The sequence below is a fragment of the Biomphalaria glabrata genome, chromosome 6 (genome assembly GCF_947242115.1).
Source record: "Biomphalaria glabrata chromosome 6, xgBioGlab47.1, whole genome shotgun sequence".
Classification (NCBI taxonomy): domain Eukaryota; kingdom Metazoa; phylum Mollusca; class Gastropoda; family Planorbidae; genus Biomphalaria; species Biomphalaria glabrata.
In genome coordinates this window covers 45,073,307-45,094,358 of record NC_074716.1, presented here as the reverse complement: position 1 = coordinate 45,094,358, position 21,052 = coordinate 45,073,307, and the positions used below count along the sequence as shown (strand labels likewise).

The window sequence follows — 21,052 nt, the reverse complement described above, 5'->3', positions numbered from 1 at the left end:
TTTTATTTAAAAGAGGACCAGCTTTATACCACGGATGGCTTCTTCCTGTATACCCGCTAAAATAATCATTGTTCTCTCCCTTGAGTAGTTACATTTAACTAGTAATGCGTAACAGAGATCCACTTTGTGTTGGCGTGTGTATCTGTCTGGGGGTTTGAGGAATCCAATCATTTATTAATTAGAAGTTTATGAGGAACAATTAAGAATAGACCTCAATTTTTATGTCGATGGAAGAGAATTGTCAAGCTAAACGAATATTATCTTTGTAATATTAATTCTTTTCAAATGTGTCCATGACAAAGATAAGCTGTCTCGTGATTATATTATATGTCAATAGTAGGCCTATAAAAAGAAGAAATAATACTTCATTATTATAATCAAATTTAACACACACAAAAATATCAAATGTATGCGGTATTCACGCTGGGCTGGGCTGACAGAGAGACAGACAGAGAGACAGACAGACAGACAGAGAGTGAGATAATATAAGCTTTGGAGGAGCTGAGACAAACATGATCTTTACAGTGTGTCGCAATACGAAAACAAAAAAGAGACTACATTGAAATGAACGGATTAAACAAACGTTTCACAAGTAATACTAGACACTAAACACTTTGTAGTAGCTGAGAAATGTTATTTTAAAAGTATACATTTGTGAATAAAATACATATCATTTAGGGCCGGATTTAAGTAGGGAGAGACCCTGGGCAGAATTAGTGCGTTTATGTTTTGTTTTTGTTTTTTCTGTGCATAGGTTGTTATTCTCTTTGGAAATAAAATACATTTAGTTATATTACAAATACATATAAACAATGCCATATTTGTGAAGAAAGAAATCAAAATGAAATTCTAGTTTATAGCTCGATATCCATGTTTTTTATATAATTGCAATGCATTAAGGGTAAGAACGAGACCAGACGTCATAGAAGGCCTGTCACAGGTCTTTACGACATGGCAACGAGCTATTGGTTTAGACTGCCCACAGGCTGTGAGTTCGAAGATCAATGTTCAGGCCTTCTCTAACGAATGGGCTTGTCAAGACCCTTGACCACCAGCTGAATGTACATTGCATTAAACCTGACCACCAGCTTAATGTGCATTGCATTAAACCTGACCACCAGCTTAATGTACATTGCATTAAACCTGACCACCAGCTTAATGTGTATTGCATTAAACCCGACCCCGCCTTGCAGATGTGTACATGATACATACAAGCGCCAATGTGTCCTCAATCACGCTAATAATAAATACACACATACTCATACTCTACTTACATAATTGTATACACGCAAATGCATATATATTAAATCTTTGGGTTGGTTATAAACACTTTTTTTAAGCAGTGACCTAGACCACGTGACAGATATATTTCCACGAAGACGCAGACGGCTTTTGTAACATCAATGACGGTAGATTTGACAAGCTAGTCCAATAGGCTTTTTGTTACGAATATAATCCAATGACTATCCTAACAGATAGGAAGTGTGGCCGTTCATTGAGGGGTCCAGTTAGTGACACTTAACGCAGTCAACTTCATCCATGTCAATAGCACCATTCGAGAATCAAAACAATCTTCGGTTGAAGTGTTCCTTTGAGATTTCAAAAAGCTGGTTTGTCCTGTAGTTCTGTGTCCATTTTGAGACTCCTCCTTTTTCTACAAGTCACAATATTGATACTGAAAAACAAACATTTTAAGATTTTTTTTTTTGGACATGAGACAAGGATTTAATTATAGTGATTGTAAATTGATTGTTTTAAACCAACCGTGTAATTAATTTTTTTATGACTTCAAATTTGACCAAAAACATGGAAGGTCATGTAGATTATTCGTCGCGATTTTTGTGGGGGAGGGGGTGAAGAGAACACCATTTATCGCTACCATATCTATTATCTCTCATTATTCAAAGACTCTCGTCAGCTTAGCAAATTTTTCACATTAAATAAAATTTCTTTATTACAACTAGATAATTAGATGATTTAATAATTGGTTCCATTTTTTTTTATTCCTTTGTTGTCATCCTACGATGAATAATTGCGCAAAGTTTTATCTTGGTCCGTGAATGGGAAGTAGCATATCTAACGTGTAAAAGATTTGAACCAGACAGACAGATGACGTGAGTTGATCTACTCTAAGTGAAGAGGGTTATGTCCGATGTATATGGTTTTATATGACGATTACTATTGACATTTACATACGACAATTGACATGTATATTTCAGAGTTGTTGTTTTTTTTTTTATATATTTACTGTTTTTTTCTTATTTATATTTACTGTCGTTGTTTTTTTTTTTTTTTTTTTGGTTATGTTTACTGTTGATATTTTATGCTGAAATTCATATTTCAAATTTACTGGTAATTATAATTCCTTGTTAACATTTGGATATGGCATTTATTATTAAAATGTGACTATGGAATCTACAATGTACGTTCGCCTAGACCAGTGATGCCCAACCTTGTACGTTCTGCGGGCCATTTTAATGTCCGACACTCGTGTCGCGGGCCACATCAATGAAAAGTTGAAAAAAATGAAATAAACTATTTTAAATAGCTTATTACAAACCCGTGCCTCTAGTAGGTAACTCAACATAGAAAACAATGGTCTCGAGCAGGGGTGTCTGGCTTTGTAAGTCAATCAGTTTCAGTTGCAGATCTGTCGGTGCACTCCTCAGAGTCAGTAAAAAAAAACATTTCGAAATCTGCTTCTCTGCCGGAACAAGCGTTGTCTTATTTAGTTTTAAATGGCGATTTGTACCATATCTTCCACTCGTTTTGCTATTGTCATGCGAGAAAGACTGATGGCTTTAACTGCATTTTTTTTAACATTAATTCCTTTCATCACTGCTAGCAACCACTTTTTTAACACTTCATTTCTGAACTCGGATGCAAGCAGCTCTGTAGTTCGCCCTTACCATCAAAACTCATTTTCTTGTCTCTTTTTGGTAAATATTTTCGCCAATGGCTCAAATGACTCAACTAGGCGTCAATTAACTTATTCTCAGCGTCATTAGCCAACAATGTCTGCATATTTTTTAATGTTTTGGTTTACAGTGTATTTTTATGTTGTGATCTTAAAAAGCAGCCAGAAAATTAAAAGCAGTCACATTTTCTGAACAAATCTAATCAATGTTGGATTATTATTAAAAAAAAGCCAAGATCTGTCCACTTTGTCTTGAAGCTCCTACATTTAGAGTCTACTCGCATTGACACCAAAGGAACATGAACCAAAAGAATGCATTAATGATGCCCAGTGTTATACACCCAAGATGTCAAGGACATGGCCAGCTTGGCAGTAGCTGCATTGTCCAAGAAAAAAAAATAACTGTCAACTATTGTCGCCAAAAAATAAATGTTGTGTTCTTTAGAAAAGTAATATGACTACTATATGACTATTCGACTATATTAGATTAGAATGAAATCCATTCATCTCTAACGTAGGGAAAATGCATTTTCACCCTTTTTATTTTTATTTTCAACACTTTGTTCCGATGTTCGGCGGGCCGGATGAAACCATGTCGCGGGCCGTAGTTTGGGCATCACTGGCCTAGACAATTTTTTTTAAATAGGGGCGTTCATTATAACTTTCAAAATGAAGGACTCACGTGTTTTTATAAAGTTTAGGAATGATAATTACACATTTGTAACTTATAAATGAAACTTGTTCTATTTAGATTTCGTATTCTGTGGTGTCATTTAATTAACTTATGTGTTTAGAGGTGCAATGAAAATCAAAATCCACCACCTGCGGGCAATAGTTATGTCTGCGATGGAAGAGGCAAAATATGTAGGTCGCAGCTGGGGCTACGTATCCACGTGAAATATTTTATTTCTATTTAACATTTTTAGATTATTAGTGAAGCTCATTAAAGACTGCTAATGCCTTCCTTCGCCAATTAGATTCAATGTACTACAATCAGATGTTTGACCAGATGAACAACTTACCATGCCTTCCTTCGCCAATTAGATTCAATGAAATACAACCGGATGTTTGACCAGATGAACAACTTACCATGCCTTCCTTCGCCAATTAGATTCAATGAAATACAACCGGATGTTTGACCAGATGAACAACTTGCCATGCCTTCCTTCGCCAATTAGATTCAATGAAATACAACCGGATGTTTGACCAGATGAACAACTTGCCATGCCTTCCTTCGCCAATTAGATTCAATGAAATACAACCGGATGTTTGACCAGATGAACAACTTGCCATGCCTTCCTTCGCCAATTAGATTCAATGAAATACAACCGGATGTTTGACCAGATGAGCAACTTACCATGCCTTCCCTCCGTCGACATCGTCTGGAGTCTGGGGCAGAGGTTTCCCCGCAGGTTCTGGTAACAGAAACGCCAAGGAGCCTGCTACAACAGACAGCGAACCAAAGACGATCAAGGGTAGAGATTTGGATATAACCTGAAGGTCCAAGAAAATGGTGGCCAATATACCTCCGATACTGGTTGACATTGAAGCTACGCCCATGCCAATACTCCTGTAGATTATAAGACAATGGAGGGTTAACTTCTTTTAAATATATAAATATATATATATATATATATATATATATATATATATATATATCACATTCAATCGTGTAGTTTCAATTACAAGATTCATTTCAAATAAGTTAATAACTAATGTCTTAATATTTTAAATTAAATTTCACAAATTTAGACAATCTACACACAACAAGGATTAAGGGAGATAATCTTTCTTAATGCGTTCTTACAGTGAAACATCGGTTGTGTCCCTGGAATTTTTCTAAGATTTCAAACTATTGTTCGAATAACTGGCTATTTGGCTATTCTAACAACGCGGATTTATTAAACTAACCTAACAACAGTAGGAAACAGTTCAGCTGCCATTAAATAAATAATGGCATACGACGCTGTGATGCAAAACTTCCCAACCATAGCCAGGATAATGTTTACAGTGGCGGGATCTAAAACATAACAATGTAGAATGTGCAAAAATGACATGGATAGGTTAGACACTAAAATCTGCCCTAATATGTTGACAAGCACATATAATGCATAGTTTAAGCTCTTTTAACATGTAAAATATATTAGCCTTCAGTGGCGTAGCTAGGGTGGGTGGGGAGGGGGAGAATTAGAAAATACCCCCGGGCCCCCTACTTGAGGGGGTGGGGCCCAAATGAGTGTTTGTTTACATTAAAAATTAAATATTACTCAGAATGCAAGGGCACCCCCAAAGAGGTCAAGCCCCCCGTGCCCCCAAACTATGAAAAATTCCTTGCTATGCCTCTATTAGCCTTGCAGATACCCACTTCGGAATATTAAGATCATGAGCGATTAGTTACATAAAGAACATAAAGTCCCGCCTTTGTAGCAAAAGAATCTGGAGAGTACTTAGGTACTGCGTATGCACCCTCCCCCCTTCCCTTTACAAGCCAGATCCGAACCCATCGGTTTCCTGCCTTCTGGCTAGCAGACAAGAAGAACAGCGCTTAGCAAATGTGTAGCATACATTAAATTGCTCAAGGCCTTGAGACGTCAAAGACTTTTTTACATGACTCTTTCGTGAGCAATAAAGTAAAAAGTTCCCCCTTTCAGACCTTACGATCTATGGGGCAGATGATGTTAAGGTCATCTGTTTCTTTGGTCAACGGTTAACGAGCAGGGTGTTATGTGGCCAGTACAACGACCAACCGCCTTTACTTTCCCCAACTAAAGTCAGGTACCCATTAGAGTTGGGTGGACTCAGGGGTGCCCTAAAAATCCAGAAATTCAAAATCCCAGTCTTCATCGGGATTCGAACCCAGGACCTCAGGTTTGGAAGCCAAGCGCTTAACCGTTTGACCACCACGCACCCCCTCCCCCTTTTCGTGAGCAATACTAAATATAATTATTTTTTTACAATAGAAACAAATTTCATGTTTGTATCATGTGTTTCCCTTTTTATGTCATTGTTTGAGGCAGTAAAAAGGCTTGAAATGTTTAGTACATTATTATAGCTTTTAATAGCGCTACTTTCATGCTTATAGCATGCTCAGAGCGCTTTTGGTCCAATCTCATTTGTGGACCAGTGATGGGGAAGGGGGTATCTAGGAGTTGGTTTTCCCTGCTGCCATTAGGCGCTCAGTAAACACAACTCTGCCCGAGTCGGGTGTCGAACCTCGAGCCAAGCCAAGCCAAGTTTAAGCGCACTTGGCCTCTCTACCACACTTCCCACCATAGTATAGCATAGATTGATTCGATAATAGGAGAAACAGAAGAACTAGTTTCTGAAACTTACCTCTGTTGCTGGGTATACATTCGGATAGAATGCAAGCGATGCCTCCCACGTACATAGAGAGAATTAGTGGCCACCTGCGCCCAACTCTGTTCAGCAGAAGTATGCAAAGAGCATAGGCGGGTATCTCAACAGCTCCAGCAATAAAAAAATTCAGGTAAGGGCTGCCTATATGAAATAGAAAGGTTATATAGAAGAGAAAAACCATTTGAAAAGTAAGATTACATTGAATAGATAGATTATATGGAAAAGTAAGATTACATTGAATAGATAGATTATATGGAAAAGTAAGATTACATTGAATAGATAGATTGTATGGAAAAGTAAGATTACATCGAATAGATAGATTATATGGAAAAGTAAGATTACATTGAATACATAGATTATATGGAAAAGTAAGATTACATTGAATACATAGATTATATGGAAAAGTAAGATTACATCGAATAGATAGATTATATGGAAAAGTAAGATTACATTGAATACATAGATTATATGGAAAAGTAAGATTACATTGAATACATAGATTATATGGAAAAGTAAGATTACATCGAATAGATAGATTATATGGAAAAGTAAGATTACATTGAATACATAGATTATATGAAAAAGTAAGATTACATTGAATAGATAGATTATATGAAAAAGTAAGATTACATTGAATATAAATAGATTATATGAAAAAGAGGCGCAGTGACTGACTTGGTTTCCGAACAGAGGGGTCCCTCCGATTTTCAAGCCTCTGAGCCCATCTAGCTCTAATGGTACCTGACATTAGTTGGGCAAAAATAAAGGCGGTTAGTCGTTGTGCTGGGCACATAACACCCTCGCTAGCCTTGGGACACAGAAATAAATGACCTTGACATCTTCTGCCCCATAGATCGCATTGCCCGAAAGGGGAACTTTACTATTTTATGGAAATGAAATATTATATGGCATAGATAGATTATATGGAATATAGAGATTACAATGAATATAGAGATTACATAGAATAGAGAGATAATAATAATGGCATTTCCCTTGATAGCTTTTACTTAGCAAGAAGATTAGACTAAAGTTTTCATATGAGCCCTAATTGATCTGTTCGGTCAAAGTTGTAAACCAAGGTGTTTTACTGACCTTTTATTTAAGTGTGGTCAAGACATAGATACATTTCCTTTAGATCCCTGTTTAATGTCAGATTTTCTTTAGAGATATTTAATTTCAGATTTTCTTTAGAAATGTTTAATGTCAGATTTTCTTTAGAGATGTTTAATTTCAGATTTTCTTTAGAAATGTTTAATGTCAGATTTTCTTTATAGATGTTTAATTTCAGATTTTCGTTATAGATGTTTAATGTCAGATGTTCTTTGGAGATGTTTAATGTCAGATGTTCTTTAGAGATGTTTAATGTCAAATGGTATTTAAGGATGTTTAATGGCAGTTGTTCTTTAGAGATGTTTAATGTAAGATGGTATTTAGAGATGTTTAATGTAAGATGGTCTTTAGTGATGTTAATGTAAGATGGTCTTTAGAGATGTTCAATGTTAGATGGTCATTAGAGATCTATTTTAGAGATTTTTAATGTCAGATGGTATTTTTAGGGATGTTTAATGTCAGATGGTCTTTAGATATGTTTAATGTCAGATAGTCTTTATAGATGTTTAAATTCAGATGGTATTTAGAGATGTTTAATGTCAGATGGTATTTAGAGATAGGGGTACTTTTAGAGTCTCACAAAATCCCGAATTGAAAATTTTTGGATTCAAATACGAATCAAACTGTTAAGAAAGTTTATATATGTTTTAACGATATCTATCTATCTTATGATGAATGGTGGCCATTGTATTGAAAAGTAGCGAAGGCTGTATTGCATACATTTTTCAATCTTGTAAAGCCCCTTACAGACATTCATTAAAGGGAGAGAACAGAAGTTGGATATTGTAGGTTTGTAAGCCTCAGTTGTCTTTCATTAAAGCACAAATATTACCCCCCTTCCCCTACTGATTAGAAAATACACACTCCTTGATATTTCCAGTTTCAGCAAGCAAGATATTTTTTTAAAAATAATACTTAAAATAAAAATAAAGCTTAAATAAGGGAAAGAACTGCACATTTACAATTCTTTAAAATGTTTTTTTTTTCTTTTCTATATCAAACAACAGTTAATGACCACTAATTAATTAATCATTTGGTTAATTTTTGTTATATATTTATGTTTGTCAGGAACAATAGATAATTTTGCAAAGCTTATATAAGTTTTGTAATAATATTGCTGAACATACAAAGTGTTTGTTGCACTTATCCTATGTACTCCAGACGTACTTTCAAGGCATAAGATATATACATTCATGTGTTATGTGTTGATGTCAGCCAACATGTTCAATGCTCTAATGACACAGGAGTTGATAAAGGGAGGAAAGAACAAGTATATTTTTTTTTTGGGCATCTGGAATAAGAAATGTGCATTGTGTCTTGTGGGAAGTGTGGTCAAGAGGCTAAGTACGCTTTAAACTGGCTTGACTGCATCCGACTCGAGTTGTGTTTGCTGAACGCCCAGAGACAGCACGGAAAGCCTTCTCTTAGATACCTCCCACTGGTCCACAAATGAGATTTGGACCATAGCGCTCTGAGCATGCCATAAGCATAAAAGTAGTGCTATATATAAAAGCTATAAGTATTAGTTTGTATTATTGGGTTGAGTAATTTAATATGTTGTTATTATATATTTAGTATAGTTTATAAGTACCTGCCAGATTCTCGGTGTTAAGTGACAGTCCATAGTAGACTAGAGAGTTGATAAGTCTGGAAGACAAAGACATGATAATGTTTTTAGAGGCCCCCGAAAGGGGAAGACACGCTATTAGTTTTGTGCTGATTGTCTGTCTGCCAGTCCGTCCCGTTTAGATCTCGTAAACTAGAAAAGATAATGAAAATCAGACATCACAATATTTTAGACCATTCAAAGTTCTGATGCAACGGCTGCCTTTTTTTTTTTCTGAAAGCGAAAAATCTAATTTTTTAAATCACTTATGCAGGCAGTTTTTTTCATAAAAAATACACTAGAGCAATAAGCTAGATATAATTTAAAACAACAATGAATGAGTAGCTTTTCATATCGCATTAACTAGAGCCATATGCACTGAAACAGTCGGGAATCAAACAGTGAAGCGTTTCCTCTTTTTAGTCTTTTCTCTTGACCCTCTTCAAAACAATTAGATAATCATTATAAGGTTCACATTTCACTGCACATTCGCTTTCAGCTATCCTCTGGTATGCTGGGGCACCACACAAGATCTGTCAACCTTCTTTCTCCATTCTTGTCTTTCATTTGCTTTGATAGAATTTCATTCTGATGTTCTTTCTAAACATACTGAAACCTGCCTTTTTACCTGCTTGGGTGGACCACTTCGGAGGCATAATTTGAGTTTTGTTTCCACAATGTTTACGACAAGAAGAAGGCAGAAATGGATTGTCTTTTTGTATTGCAAAAATCTCTCATGATGGAAAACATAAAGTAGTCCTAAGCGTGGACCTATTTACGTTAGGTCAATCTGATATAAGACGCTTTGGATAAACTCTATTATCAGTGGCGTAGCTATGGTGTGGGCATAACATAACATATATGTTATATGAGCATATAACCTACATTAGTATTATCATGGTAGAGACATAAATAACAGCAAGAGCATTAGTTTCACCTTCCAAGTCTTACGATCAATGAGGGAATCTGTTTCTATGACTGACGAGGTCTACGAGGACCTCATGTGGCCAGCACAACTACCAGGAACCTTTACTTCCCCATTAAAGTTGGGTGGATTCAGGGGCGTCCTAAAAACATTAAGCTTAAAATTCAAGTCTTCTTGAGGCTGATGGTATAAGAAACCAAGTGTTCTACCACTCCGACACCATGACCAAATAAGGAAAAAGGGCTACAAATCCTACAATATGTTGAGTGTGTACGTACCTGTTAAACCAAATATTAAAAGAGAGCTTGGCCATTTTCCACGTGTTGACACAATCAATAAAGTAATAGTTCCGCGTGGAGGCTACTGCTGAATCTTCTTTTAGCGACTTGAAGATGTTCTTGTCTATCTCAACGCCGTTTTCTTTGGCGGCTCGGGTAATGACCTTCTCTGCTTCAATATCCTTACCATGTGAGAGAAGCCATCGTATGGACTCAGGTAAAAACCTACCCAGAAACAAATTCAAAACAAAACAAAAAAAAAATCTGGTACTTAAACTTTGTTATAAATATTTTACAATTTAAAGGAGATACAAGTTAAAGATAAAGATTAACAATGCAGCCAATAGTCCTACAGGAAGGTTTCAAGTGGACAGAAAAATAGAGAAGTGCAGAACTTAGAGAGGAAGTGGAGATGATTGGTCACACCCTTAGAAAAGATACCAACAACAGAGCTAGATAGGCCTTAGAGTGGAACCCCCCAGGGAACAAGACGCAGAGGAAGACCAAAAAGAACATGGCGACGCAGTGTACTTGAAGAAGCAGAGAACATCGGGAAGAGCTGGGAAACCAAAAAAAAACAAACTAGACCGTGGAGAGTGGCGTTTTTTGGTCAAGGCCCAATGTTCCATGAGGAACTCAAAGGAGTGATGATGATGATGATGATGAATGGTGTCAGAAGTGAGATTAATACTAACCTCCAATACAAAGTAAACTAGGACATGACACAGATACATATATTATAAATGTAAGTCCTACCACCAATCAATCAAGTCATAACACCAAAGTACACTAGATAGTAAAACTATAGTATCGAGTCACATTAGCAAATAAAACTACATAATCGATTCTTACCACCAATACAGACTAAAAAGAACTACAGGGAATGTGATGGCCATTTCCAGGTATCGCCACTCTCGAATCAAGTAAGCCATGCCTGCAAGGGTCATGAAACCGATACTGTAGAAGCCCTGAATGACGAAACCCACAAAGACCCTGTACATCGGGCCAACCAGTTCTGTGGCTGCAAACATAAAACATGCAAATACATCTTTTGGCTTAACTTTGACGATTTTTGTTTTGGCCCTAATATTTAGTCGAGTTGAAGTATAATTACCGCTACTGGAAAGAGGTATAAGTATGCACCCTGTATCCCGTAATAATTTAGACGAAATATATAAAGCACATCTTCCTATAGCTTAGCATATTTTCTATTTAAAACAAAACTATTTTCGACTAACTCATGGTTGATGAAATAATTTTTACATTGTTTTTAATTGATTCATGGGTTATCTTCGAAAATGAAAAATTATACTATGTGACTGTAATAGTAGGCTAGTAGACACTAACAAACACTTTCTTGCTCTCTTTATTCATGTTAGATCGTCTATATATATATAGGCCTAAAAGGAATTTAATTATCCCCCCCCCCATCTGTTAATTAGCACATTCTTTCTACATGTCAGCAATGTGGGTTACTGGGTTACAATAACGAGACGGGCCTGACAAAACAATAACATTTACTATCACAGTTTCAACTTGGATCCGAGAATAGGAAATTGGAGAAAAAATGTGAAAAAAGATTTTACCCAGACAGACAGACAGACTGACTGAGTTTTCATTTACTTTTTAAATATGATTTATGCTGAATATTGTATCCATAGGCATGGTAACGTTGCTTAATACTCAGATGAATGTAATGCACTTCTTCCCTTCGCACGCATCCACAAACTTATAGGCTACTAATCAAAACCTTTATTTACACTCCTTCATATATATAGACCATCATATGTAAGTAATTTTCTTTTGATTTTAGGTAACACAGTTATCTATTTATCTATCTATCTATCTATCTATCTATCTATCTATCTATCTATCTGTCTGATTGTCTGTCTGTCTGTCTATATATCTATGTTTTTCTGTCTGTATTTTTGTCTATCTATCTATCTATCTATCTATCTATCTATCTATCTATCTATCTATCTATCTATCTATCTATCTGTCTATCTGTCTATCTATCTATCTATCTATCTATCTATCTATCTAGGCATTTTGTCAATTCGTCATTCTACATATCTCTTGCAGTCTGTCCAATCACTGTTCTATTTGCTTGTGTCTGGGTTTTTTTTCTTACATAAAGTGTAAGTCACAAGAAACGCCCCAGTATGAGCGGCGCCCTGGCAGAAGTACATCGGCAAGAATACGTACATATTAGGGGCGAAGGAAGCCACTGTTCCAGCTATAAGAAGCAGCAAGCAGCCTATAAAGAACATAGGCCTCCGACCAAATCTGAAAGATTGAAGTCACATTTTCTATAACAAAACAAATTTCTCAGCAATAGATTTCACACAACCAACGTTATTTATAATGACTAGATAATTAAGTCCTATCTATCAAACTAGCTATTCAGTATTTCAAATGTAATTGCAAATTTGTTATTTAGATCAATAATGCTATCTACAGATGAAACAAATTCACATATTTTGCTCTTCTTAAAAATCGTAACTATATAAGCTATCTTGGATAAGTTCCGTTTATACGATTTACTTAACTCTAGTGAAATGGGTCTTTCTTTGGCTCTTAAGGCAGACTGTTACGGAAAGGTATTGTATTTACATAATGTAGTACATATTTACCCAGACCCACATTGTTAAATACATTCTTAAACACAAATAGCTACATTATAGAAGTTCTAGGTTTACAGGCACGTATTAAAAGCTAGTGAGTTGGTATAACTGACCTGTCCGAAAGCTGGCCAAATATAACAGCGCCGGACAATCTTCCCGCAAAGAAGATAGACTTCGAGGTTCGAATCCAGAATTTTTCTCCACACACCAATGAAAACTAATATTGAAAACAAAATTATATTATTTAATATGATCTGATTTTTTAATTTTTTTTTACAATCTGCAGTTTTAACAATTAAATGAGCTTAAAACGAGCCTCTTTTTCAAACTAAGTAAGGCTTGCATCAACACCCCAGTACATATCAGTACATCTCATTTATCTCAGTATATATATATATATATATATATATATATATATATATATATATATATATATATATATATATATATCAGTACATCTCATTTATCTCAGTATATATCAGTGCATCTCATTTATGTCAGTATGTATCAGTGCATCTCATTTATGTCAGTATATATCAGTATATCTCATTTATTTCAGTATTTATCAGTACATCTCATTTATCTCAGTATATATCAGTGCATCTCATTTATCTCAGTATATATCAGTATATCTCATTTATTTCAGTATTTATCAGTACATCTCATTTATCTCAGTATATATCAGTACATCTCATGTATCTCAGTATATATCAATATTTCTCATTTATCTTAGTATATATCAGTACATCTCATTTATCTCAGTACATATCAGTACATCTCATTTGTCTCAGTATATATATCAGTACATCTCATTTATCTCAGTACGTATGAGTACATCTCATTTATCTCAGTGTATATCAGTACATCTCATGTATCTCAGTATATATCAATATTTCTCATTTATCTTAGTATATATCAGTACATCTCATTTATCTCAGTACATATCAGTACATCTCATTTGTCTCAGTATATATATCAGTACATCTCATTTATCTCAGTACATATCAGTACTTCTCAGTACATCTAATGTGAACAAGAACAAGAGTTCTAATATTAAATTGTATTATTTAATTATCAAATGTTTGGTTCAATCATTTAGTTAAGTAAATATTGAATTCATATAAAAATTTACATGAACCATATATTCCCAGCTCCAACTGTTCCATTAGTTGTTGTTTTTATATTACGGGTCCTTGTGGCTGAATGATAAAGCTCTTGGCTGCCGAATCGTGGGCGACAGAGTTCGAATCCACCCAACTCTAATGGGGTAACTGACGTTTGGGAAGTAAGGGCGGTTGGTCTTTCTGCTGGCCACATGATATTCTCGTTAACCATCAGCCAGAGAAACAGATGATATTTACATCATCTTACACAACTCTCAAGGTCTACACATGGTTAATTTTTTTTTTTGACTACAGAAGATGGCCACTAGAAGTTAATGTTATATATTAACTTTTAGAATCAGAGCGTAATGGATTATTTTTTAAGTCTTACGAACAAATAGTGTTAAGACCATGCATCTAGGCTTCCATTACAAGTGGTTGAAGATGGCACTTTTAACATGTCTCTCTCCAGGGGCGGACTGGCTATATGGGCAAACGGGCAAATGCCCGGTGGGCCGGTACCAAATGGGCCGGTCTGGTCGCGACCAAAGAAAAAAAACATTTCAATGCAGACAACTTAAAAAAAAAGTGACAGCAGCAAGACACAAAAGCCCGAACACGTTTTCTTTTTTTTAATTATTATTACAATTAATTTTGTTTTGAAATTCAACAAGAATATCAAGAATAATACACTATCTGTACGTATTGTCATTTGCAAAACGTTAGACTGTACTTTCTGCTATGCACGAGCAGCATAGACTGCTTTGATGTCTTCGAGGCTGTGTTTGGCCTAATCATTTTGCTGGTCGGCATGGACCTTTGAGGGCGCTCCCAATTTTTTTTGCTCCTTCCCTCCCCCGTATTCTGATGGTTCCATTGTCAGTTAACGAAAAAGAGGGATGAGAGAGGTTAAGTTAGGAAACATTGATATAACGCAGCAAAAGAAATTAAATAAAAAAAATAGGCGCTACATTAACAATACTTAATAGAAATAAACTTGAACACATACACACAGCCGCGAAATTATTTTAATAGTTTTCATCATTAATGACTTCATACTAAGCATAAGTTTGCCATTAATTATAATAGTATACAAATTTGAGACAAAAAGAAAATCTGCTGCCGATGACAAACGCAGACGACGAAAACAAAATCAAAATCAACCACCTGCGGACAATGGTTATGCTTGGCAAAATATGTAGGTCACAGCTGGGGCTGCGCAGCCACGGGAAATACTGTATTCCTCACTAATCTTCGGACTCGAAGACAAGCCTTATATATAAAAATTTATTTAGATATAGTTTTTTTTAAATTAAATACTATTTTTCTAAGCCTTAATTTATATTTTAAATAATGGGTCATGGTATATTCATATATATACAAATGCGTTTTTCAGAATGTACTAGGACGAAGCAAGAGCTTTTCAAATTAAGTAAGTACCTCTTTAACCGTTCTGCTTTCTGTTATCTTTTAATGAAATGGTATGCCAGGAAACAAATGATTTAGCATATTTTAAGTCACAGATCAACATGCATGACTAGATTGACACATGAAATGCGTAGGACGTAACAATCTTATTTTTTAAGAAACGTCTGTAATCTATAAATAATACCAAAAGCTTCAAACTCATGAGTCTGCTATTGTATTGTTTATAGTTTCCAGACTACATACATGTATAAATAGAGTACATTATGTAATCATACGAATGCATCCATCCAGTTTTCGATGCGTTATCAAACTTTATATATTTTGTAGAGAATTAGGCTTACACCAATAATATAACACATGGGCGTAGTCGGGAGGGAGGGGTTCAAACCATCACTTGCATCAGACCTCAATGTCTGAAAGGGAAACTTTACTTACTGCCCCAGTGCAGCCAACTGAAGCAATCTACAGTCACCAAATTTCATGAGCGTAGCCAAAAAGGGTTTTGTGGTTACCCTCCCCCCTCTAATACAAAATCTAAAGCATTTTACCATTTTCTACCAGTCGCTGAACTCCAGTGAATAACAAATTTAGTTTTTGAATTTTTTTAGCGGAAAAGTAGCAGGCTAATTGCACTGTATATACATCAGAATATGTATTTTAAAGCTTAAAATAACGGAAATGATGCTTGGTTCCGGGGCTTCGCCCCTGACCCCACTGGCCCGGGGGGGGGGGTACATCGCTCCCCTGGACTCCCTACCTGTCCCTTGGTGGTGTGTACTGTCTTTCCACTAATTATAGGAAGAGAGTATTTTAGGGTAGAAAAAACGTTTGAAAGAATGAAAGATCAGAATGTAATGAAGATTAACTACATATATATATATAAATATATTTAAATTGCGGAGTGGGGTAAAAATCCCCCCACCCCCCGAAAATGTATGACATGCCATTTGTAGGCCTGTTTATATGGTAATGCTCGGGCCAATTTTGAAACCCAGTCCGCCCCGGTCTCTCTCTCTCTCTCTCTCTTTCTCTCTCTTATCATCCAAGTCGGGCATAGACGTTTTCAAGATCAGAAGCACGGTCTTCAATTTTTATAAATAATCCGTTAGTTCTTAATGATTTTCTAAATTTCTATTTGCTAATACATTTTTCAACTTCATTCCCAGTTGAAGCCTCATGGGGGTTGGGGAAGGCGCTATTTTAGTTTCTGAAAAAGAGAGAAAGTGAGAGAGGGGGAGAGAGAGAGAGATGAATACTAATTACCTCAGATGTTATTGTCTCCGCGTAATCCGCTTTAGAGAATTCGTATCCATCCTGGCAGGACACGACTCCCTTTGAGTTGTTAGCCATCGAATGCTCACTCAGGTTTCCTTTGTAGCCGCTTCTGTAGCCCGACAGCACCACCTCCACATCATACTGGTAGCAGGAAGAGCCTTCTGGAAGAAACATCTTCAGCTTGTCTTCCGCCGTTAAGTTTTCCAGCGGCGTGCCTGTGAGGTTTAACTCGGACGTTTTACAGTGGAAAGCAGGGGCGGCCCCGATGAAGACCATGTTCAGAGCGTGCCAGGCGGATACAACAGAGAACATGCAGACCATGAAAAACCTGATCTTCTGGTAACGCCCGAATTCCCCTAACATTTTCATCAGTTCGTCGAAGTGCATTTTATTGCCCTTATTAGCTTTAGTAATGAGACAAACAGATGTAGTGTAGTGAAATACTATTGACAGATTATGTCAGTTTCATAAATGTTTGAAAGTTGCTTGTAAAGTGATATACTTGAATGCAGCATGTAATGCCGCAGCCAGATGAGCAGATCATTGGAGCAGATCATTGGAGCTGATCTATGAAGATAGAATTATTAAATTGATTGACTTCTGCAGAAAAACAAAACACAAAAGCATAAATAAGAGTTTAGTCTGTTTTTGATATATTTACTTTTAAAAATCATATAAAAAAACTGAGACGCTTGGCTACCTGTGAAGGGGTCTTGAGGTTCGACACCTGACTTGAGCAGAGTTATGTTTACTGAGCGTCTAAAGGCAGCACGAAAAAACTACTGTTATATTTACCTGCCACTGGTCCACAAATGAGATTGGACCATAGCACTCTGAGCATGCTATAAGCATGAAATTAGCACTATATTTAAGCTATAATTATGATTAAAACAAGTATTTTTACTGTTTAAGACTTTGATTTTTAATACTCAAATAAATACATTCTAGGTGGTGTAAACGCTTTAAGAGAGATCTAGGTGGTGAAAACGATTTCAGAGAGATCTAGGTGGTGAAAACGATTTGAGAGAGATCTAGGTGGTGAAAACGATTTAAGAGAGATCTAGGTGGTGAAAACTATTTGAGAGAGATCTAGGTGGTGAAAACGATTTGAGAGAGATCTAGGTGGTGAAAAAGATTTGAGAGAGATCTAGGTGGTGAAAATGATTTGAGGGAGATCAAGTTGTTGAAAACGATTTGAGAGAGATCTTGGTGGTGAAAACGATTTGATAGAGATCTAGGTGGTGAAAACGATTTGAGAGAGATCTAGGTGGTGAAAACGATTTGAGAGATATCTAGGTGGTGAAAACGATTTGAGAGAGATCTAGGTGTTGAAAACGATTTGAGAGAGATCTAGGTGGTGAAAACGATTTGAGAGAGATCTAGGTGGTAAAAACGATTTGAGAGAGATCTAGGTGGTGTAAACGATTTGAGAGAGATCTAGGTGGTTAAAACGATTTGAGAGAGATCTAGGTGGTGAAAACGATTTGAGAGAGATCTAGGTGGTGAAAATGATTTGAGAGAGATCTAGGTGGTGAAAACGATTTGAGAGAGATCTAGGTGGTGAAAATGATTTGAGAGAGATCTAGGTGGTAAAAACGATTTGAGAGAGATCTAGGTGTTGAAAACGATTTGAGAGAGATCTAGGTGGTAAAAACGATTTGAGAGAGATCTAGGTGGTGAAAACGATTTGAGAGAGATCTAGGTGGTGTAAACGATTTGAGAGAGATCTAGGTGGTGTAAACGATTTGAGAGAGATCTAGGTGGTGTAAACGATTTGAGAGAGATCTAGGTGGTGTAAACGATTTGAGAGAGATCTAGGCGGTGAAAACGATTTGAGAGAGATCTAGGTGGTGAAAACGATTTCAGAGAGATCTAGGTGGTGAAAACGATTTGAGAGAGATCTAGGTGGTGAAAACGATTTAAGAGAGATCTAGGTGGTGAAAACTATTTGAGAGAGATCTAGGTGGTGAAAACGATTTGAAATAGATCTAGGTGGTGAAAAAGATTTGAGAGAGATCTAGGTGGTGAAAATGATTTGAGGGAGATCAAGTTTGTTGAAAACGATTTGAGAGAGATCTAGGTGGTAAAAACGATTTGAGAGAGATCTAGGTGGTAAAAACGATTTGAGAGAGATCTAGGTGGTGAAAACGATTTGAGAGAGATCTAGGTGGTAAAAACGATTTGAGAGAGATCTAGGTGTTGAAAACGATTTGAGAGAGATCTAGGTGGTAAAAACGATTTGAGAGAGATCTAGGTGGTAAAAACGATTTGAGAGAGATCTAGGTGGTGAAAACGATTTGAGAGAGATCTAGGTGGTGTAAACGATTTGAGAGAGATCTAGGTGGTGTAAACGATTTGAGAGAGATCTAGGTGGTGTAAACGATTTGAGAGAGATCTAGGTGGTGTAAACGATTTGAGAGAGATCTAGGCGGTGAAAACGATTTGAGAGAGATCTAGGTGTTGAAAACGATTTGAGAGAGATCTAGGTGTTGAAAACGATTTGAGAGAGATCTAGGTGGTGAAAACGATTTGAAAGAGATCTAGGTGGTGAAAACGATTTGAGAGAGATCTAGGTGGTAAAAACGATTTGAGAGAGATCTAGGTGGTAAAAACGATTTGAGGGAGATCTAGGTGGTGAAAACGATTTGAGAGAGATCTAGGTGGTAAAAACGATTTGAGAGAGATCTAGGTGGTGAAAACGATTTGAGAGAGATCAAGTTGTTGAAAACGATTTGAGAGAGATCTAGGTGGTGAAAACGATTTGAGAGAGATCTAGGTGGTAAAAACGATTTGAGAGAGATCTAGGTGGTGAAAACGATTTGAGAGAGATCTAGGTGTTGAAAACGATTTGAGAGAGATCTAGGTGTTGAAAACGATTTGAGAGAGATCTAGGTGGTAAAAACGATTTGAGAGAGATCTAGGTGGTGAAAACGATTTGAGAGAGATCTAGGTGGTGTAAACGATTTGAAAGAGATCTAGGTTGTAAAAACGATTTGAGAGAGATCTAGGTGGTGTAAACGATTTGAGAGAGATCTAGGTGGTGAAAATGATTTGAGAGAGATCTAGGTGGTGAAAACGATTTGAGAGAGATCTAGGTGGTGAAAACGATTTCAGAGAGATCTAGGTGGTAAAAACGATTTGAGAGAGATCTACGTGGTGAAAACGATTTGAGAGAGATCTAGGTGGTGAAAATGATTTGAGAGAGATCTAGGTGGTGAAAACGATTTGAGAGAGATCTAGGTGTTGAAAACGATTTGAGAGAGATCTAGGTGGTGAAAACGATTTGAGAGAGATCTAGGTGGTAAAAACGATTTGAGAGAGATCTAGGTGGTGTAAACGATTTGAGAGAGATCTAGGTGGTGTAAACGATTTGAGAGAGATCTAGGTGGTGTAAACGATTTGAGAGAGATCTAGGTGGTGTAAACGATTTGAGAGAGATCTAGGTAGTAAAACGATTTGAGAGAGATCTAGGTGGTGAAAACGATTTGAGAGAGATCTAGGTGGTGTAAACGATTTGAGAGAGATCTAGTTGGTGTAAACGATATGAGAGAGATCTAGGTGGTAAAAACCATTTGAGAGAGATCTAGGTGGTGAAAACGATTTGAGAGAGATCTAGGTGGTGTAAACGATTTGAGAGAGATCTAGGTGGTGTAAACGATTTGAGAGAGATCTAGGTGGTGTAAACGATTTGAGAGAAATCTAGGTGGTGTAAACGATTTGAGAGAGATCTAGGTGGTGAAAACGATTTGAGAGAGATCTAGGTGGTGTAAACGATTTGAGAGAGATCTAGGAGGTGTAAACGATTTGAGAGAGATCTAGGTGGTGTAAACGATTTGAGAGAGATCTGGGTGGTGAAAATGATTTGAGACAGATCTAGGTGGTGAAAACGATTTGAGAGAGATCTAGGTGGTGAAAACGATTTGAGAGAGATCTAGGTGGTAAAAACGATTTGAGAGAGATCTAGGTGTTGAAAACGATTTGAGAGAGATCTAGGTGGTGTAAACGATTTGAGAGAGATCTAGGTGGTGAAAATGATTTGAGACAGATCTAGGTGGTGAAAACGATTTGAGAGAGATCTAGGTGGTGAAAACGATTTGAGAGAGATCTAGGTGGTGTAAACGATTTGAGAGAGATCTAGGTGGTGTAAACGATTTGAGAGAGATCTAGGTGGTGTAAACGATTTGAGAGAGATCTAGGTGGTAAAAACGATTTGAGAGAGATCTAGGTGGTGAAAACGATTTGAGAGAGATCAAGGTGGTGTAAACGATTTGAGAGAGATCTAGGTGGTGTAAACGATTTGAGAGAGATCTAGGTGGTGTAAACGATTTGAGAGAGATCTAGGTGGTGTAAACGATTTGAGAGAGATCTAGGTGGTGTAAACGATTTGAGAGAGATCTAGGTGGTGTAAACGATTTGAGAGAGATCTAGG

The 21,052-nt window shown here is 36.6% G+C and overlaps 1 protein-coding gene across 4 annotated transcripts in view; it reads right to left on the bottom strand.

The window, feature by feature from the left end:
- Window positions 1-231: 231 nt before the first annotated feature.
- The window catches only part of LOC106057488 (organic cation transporter protein-like), a 36,529-nt gene continuing 15,708 nt past the window's right edge, over window positions 232-21,052 (bottom strand). For 2 of the 4 annotated variants that reach the window (XM_056033247.1, XM_056033248.1), the window contains 10 exons: window positions 16,612-17,223; window positions 12,931-13,034; window positions 12,325-12,479; window positions 11,046-11,214; window positions 10,194-10,418; window positions 8,976-9,031; window positions 6,251-6,415; window positions 4,829-4,937; window positions 4,275-4,487; window positions 232-1,675 (listed from right to left, as the gene is read on the bottom strand). In XM_056033247.1, the coding sequence (XP_055889222.1) occupies window positions 1,600-1,675; window positions 4,275-4,487; window positions 4,829-4,937; window positions 6,251-6,415; window positions 8,976-9,031; window positions 10,194-10,418; window positions 11,046-11,214; window positions 12,325-12,479; window positions 12,931-13,034; window positions 16,612-17,010 (1,671 nt within the window). In that variant the 5' untranslated portion in view covers window positions 17,011-17,223 and the 3' untranslated portion in view covers window positions 232-1,599. The remainder of the gene's footprint in view (window positions 1,676-4,274; window positions 4,488-4,828; window positions 4,938-6,250; window positions 6,416-8,975; window positions 9,032-10,193; window positions 10,419-11,045; window positions 11,215-12,324; window positions 12,480-12,930; window positions 13,035-16,611; window positions 17,224-21,052) is intronic. The other 2 variants (XM_056033250.1, XM_056033251.1) reach the window with 1 other exon arrangement.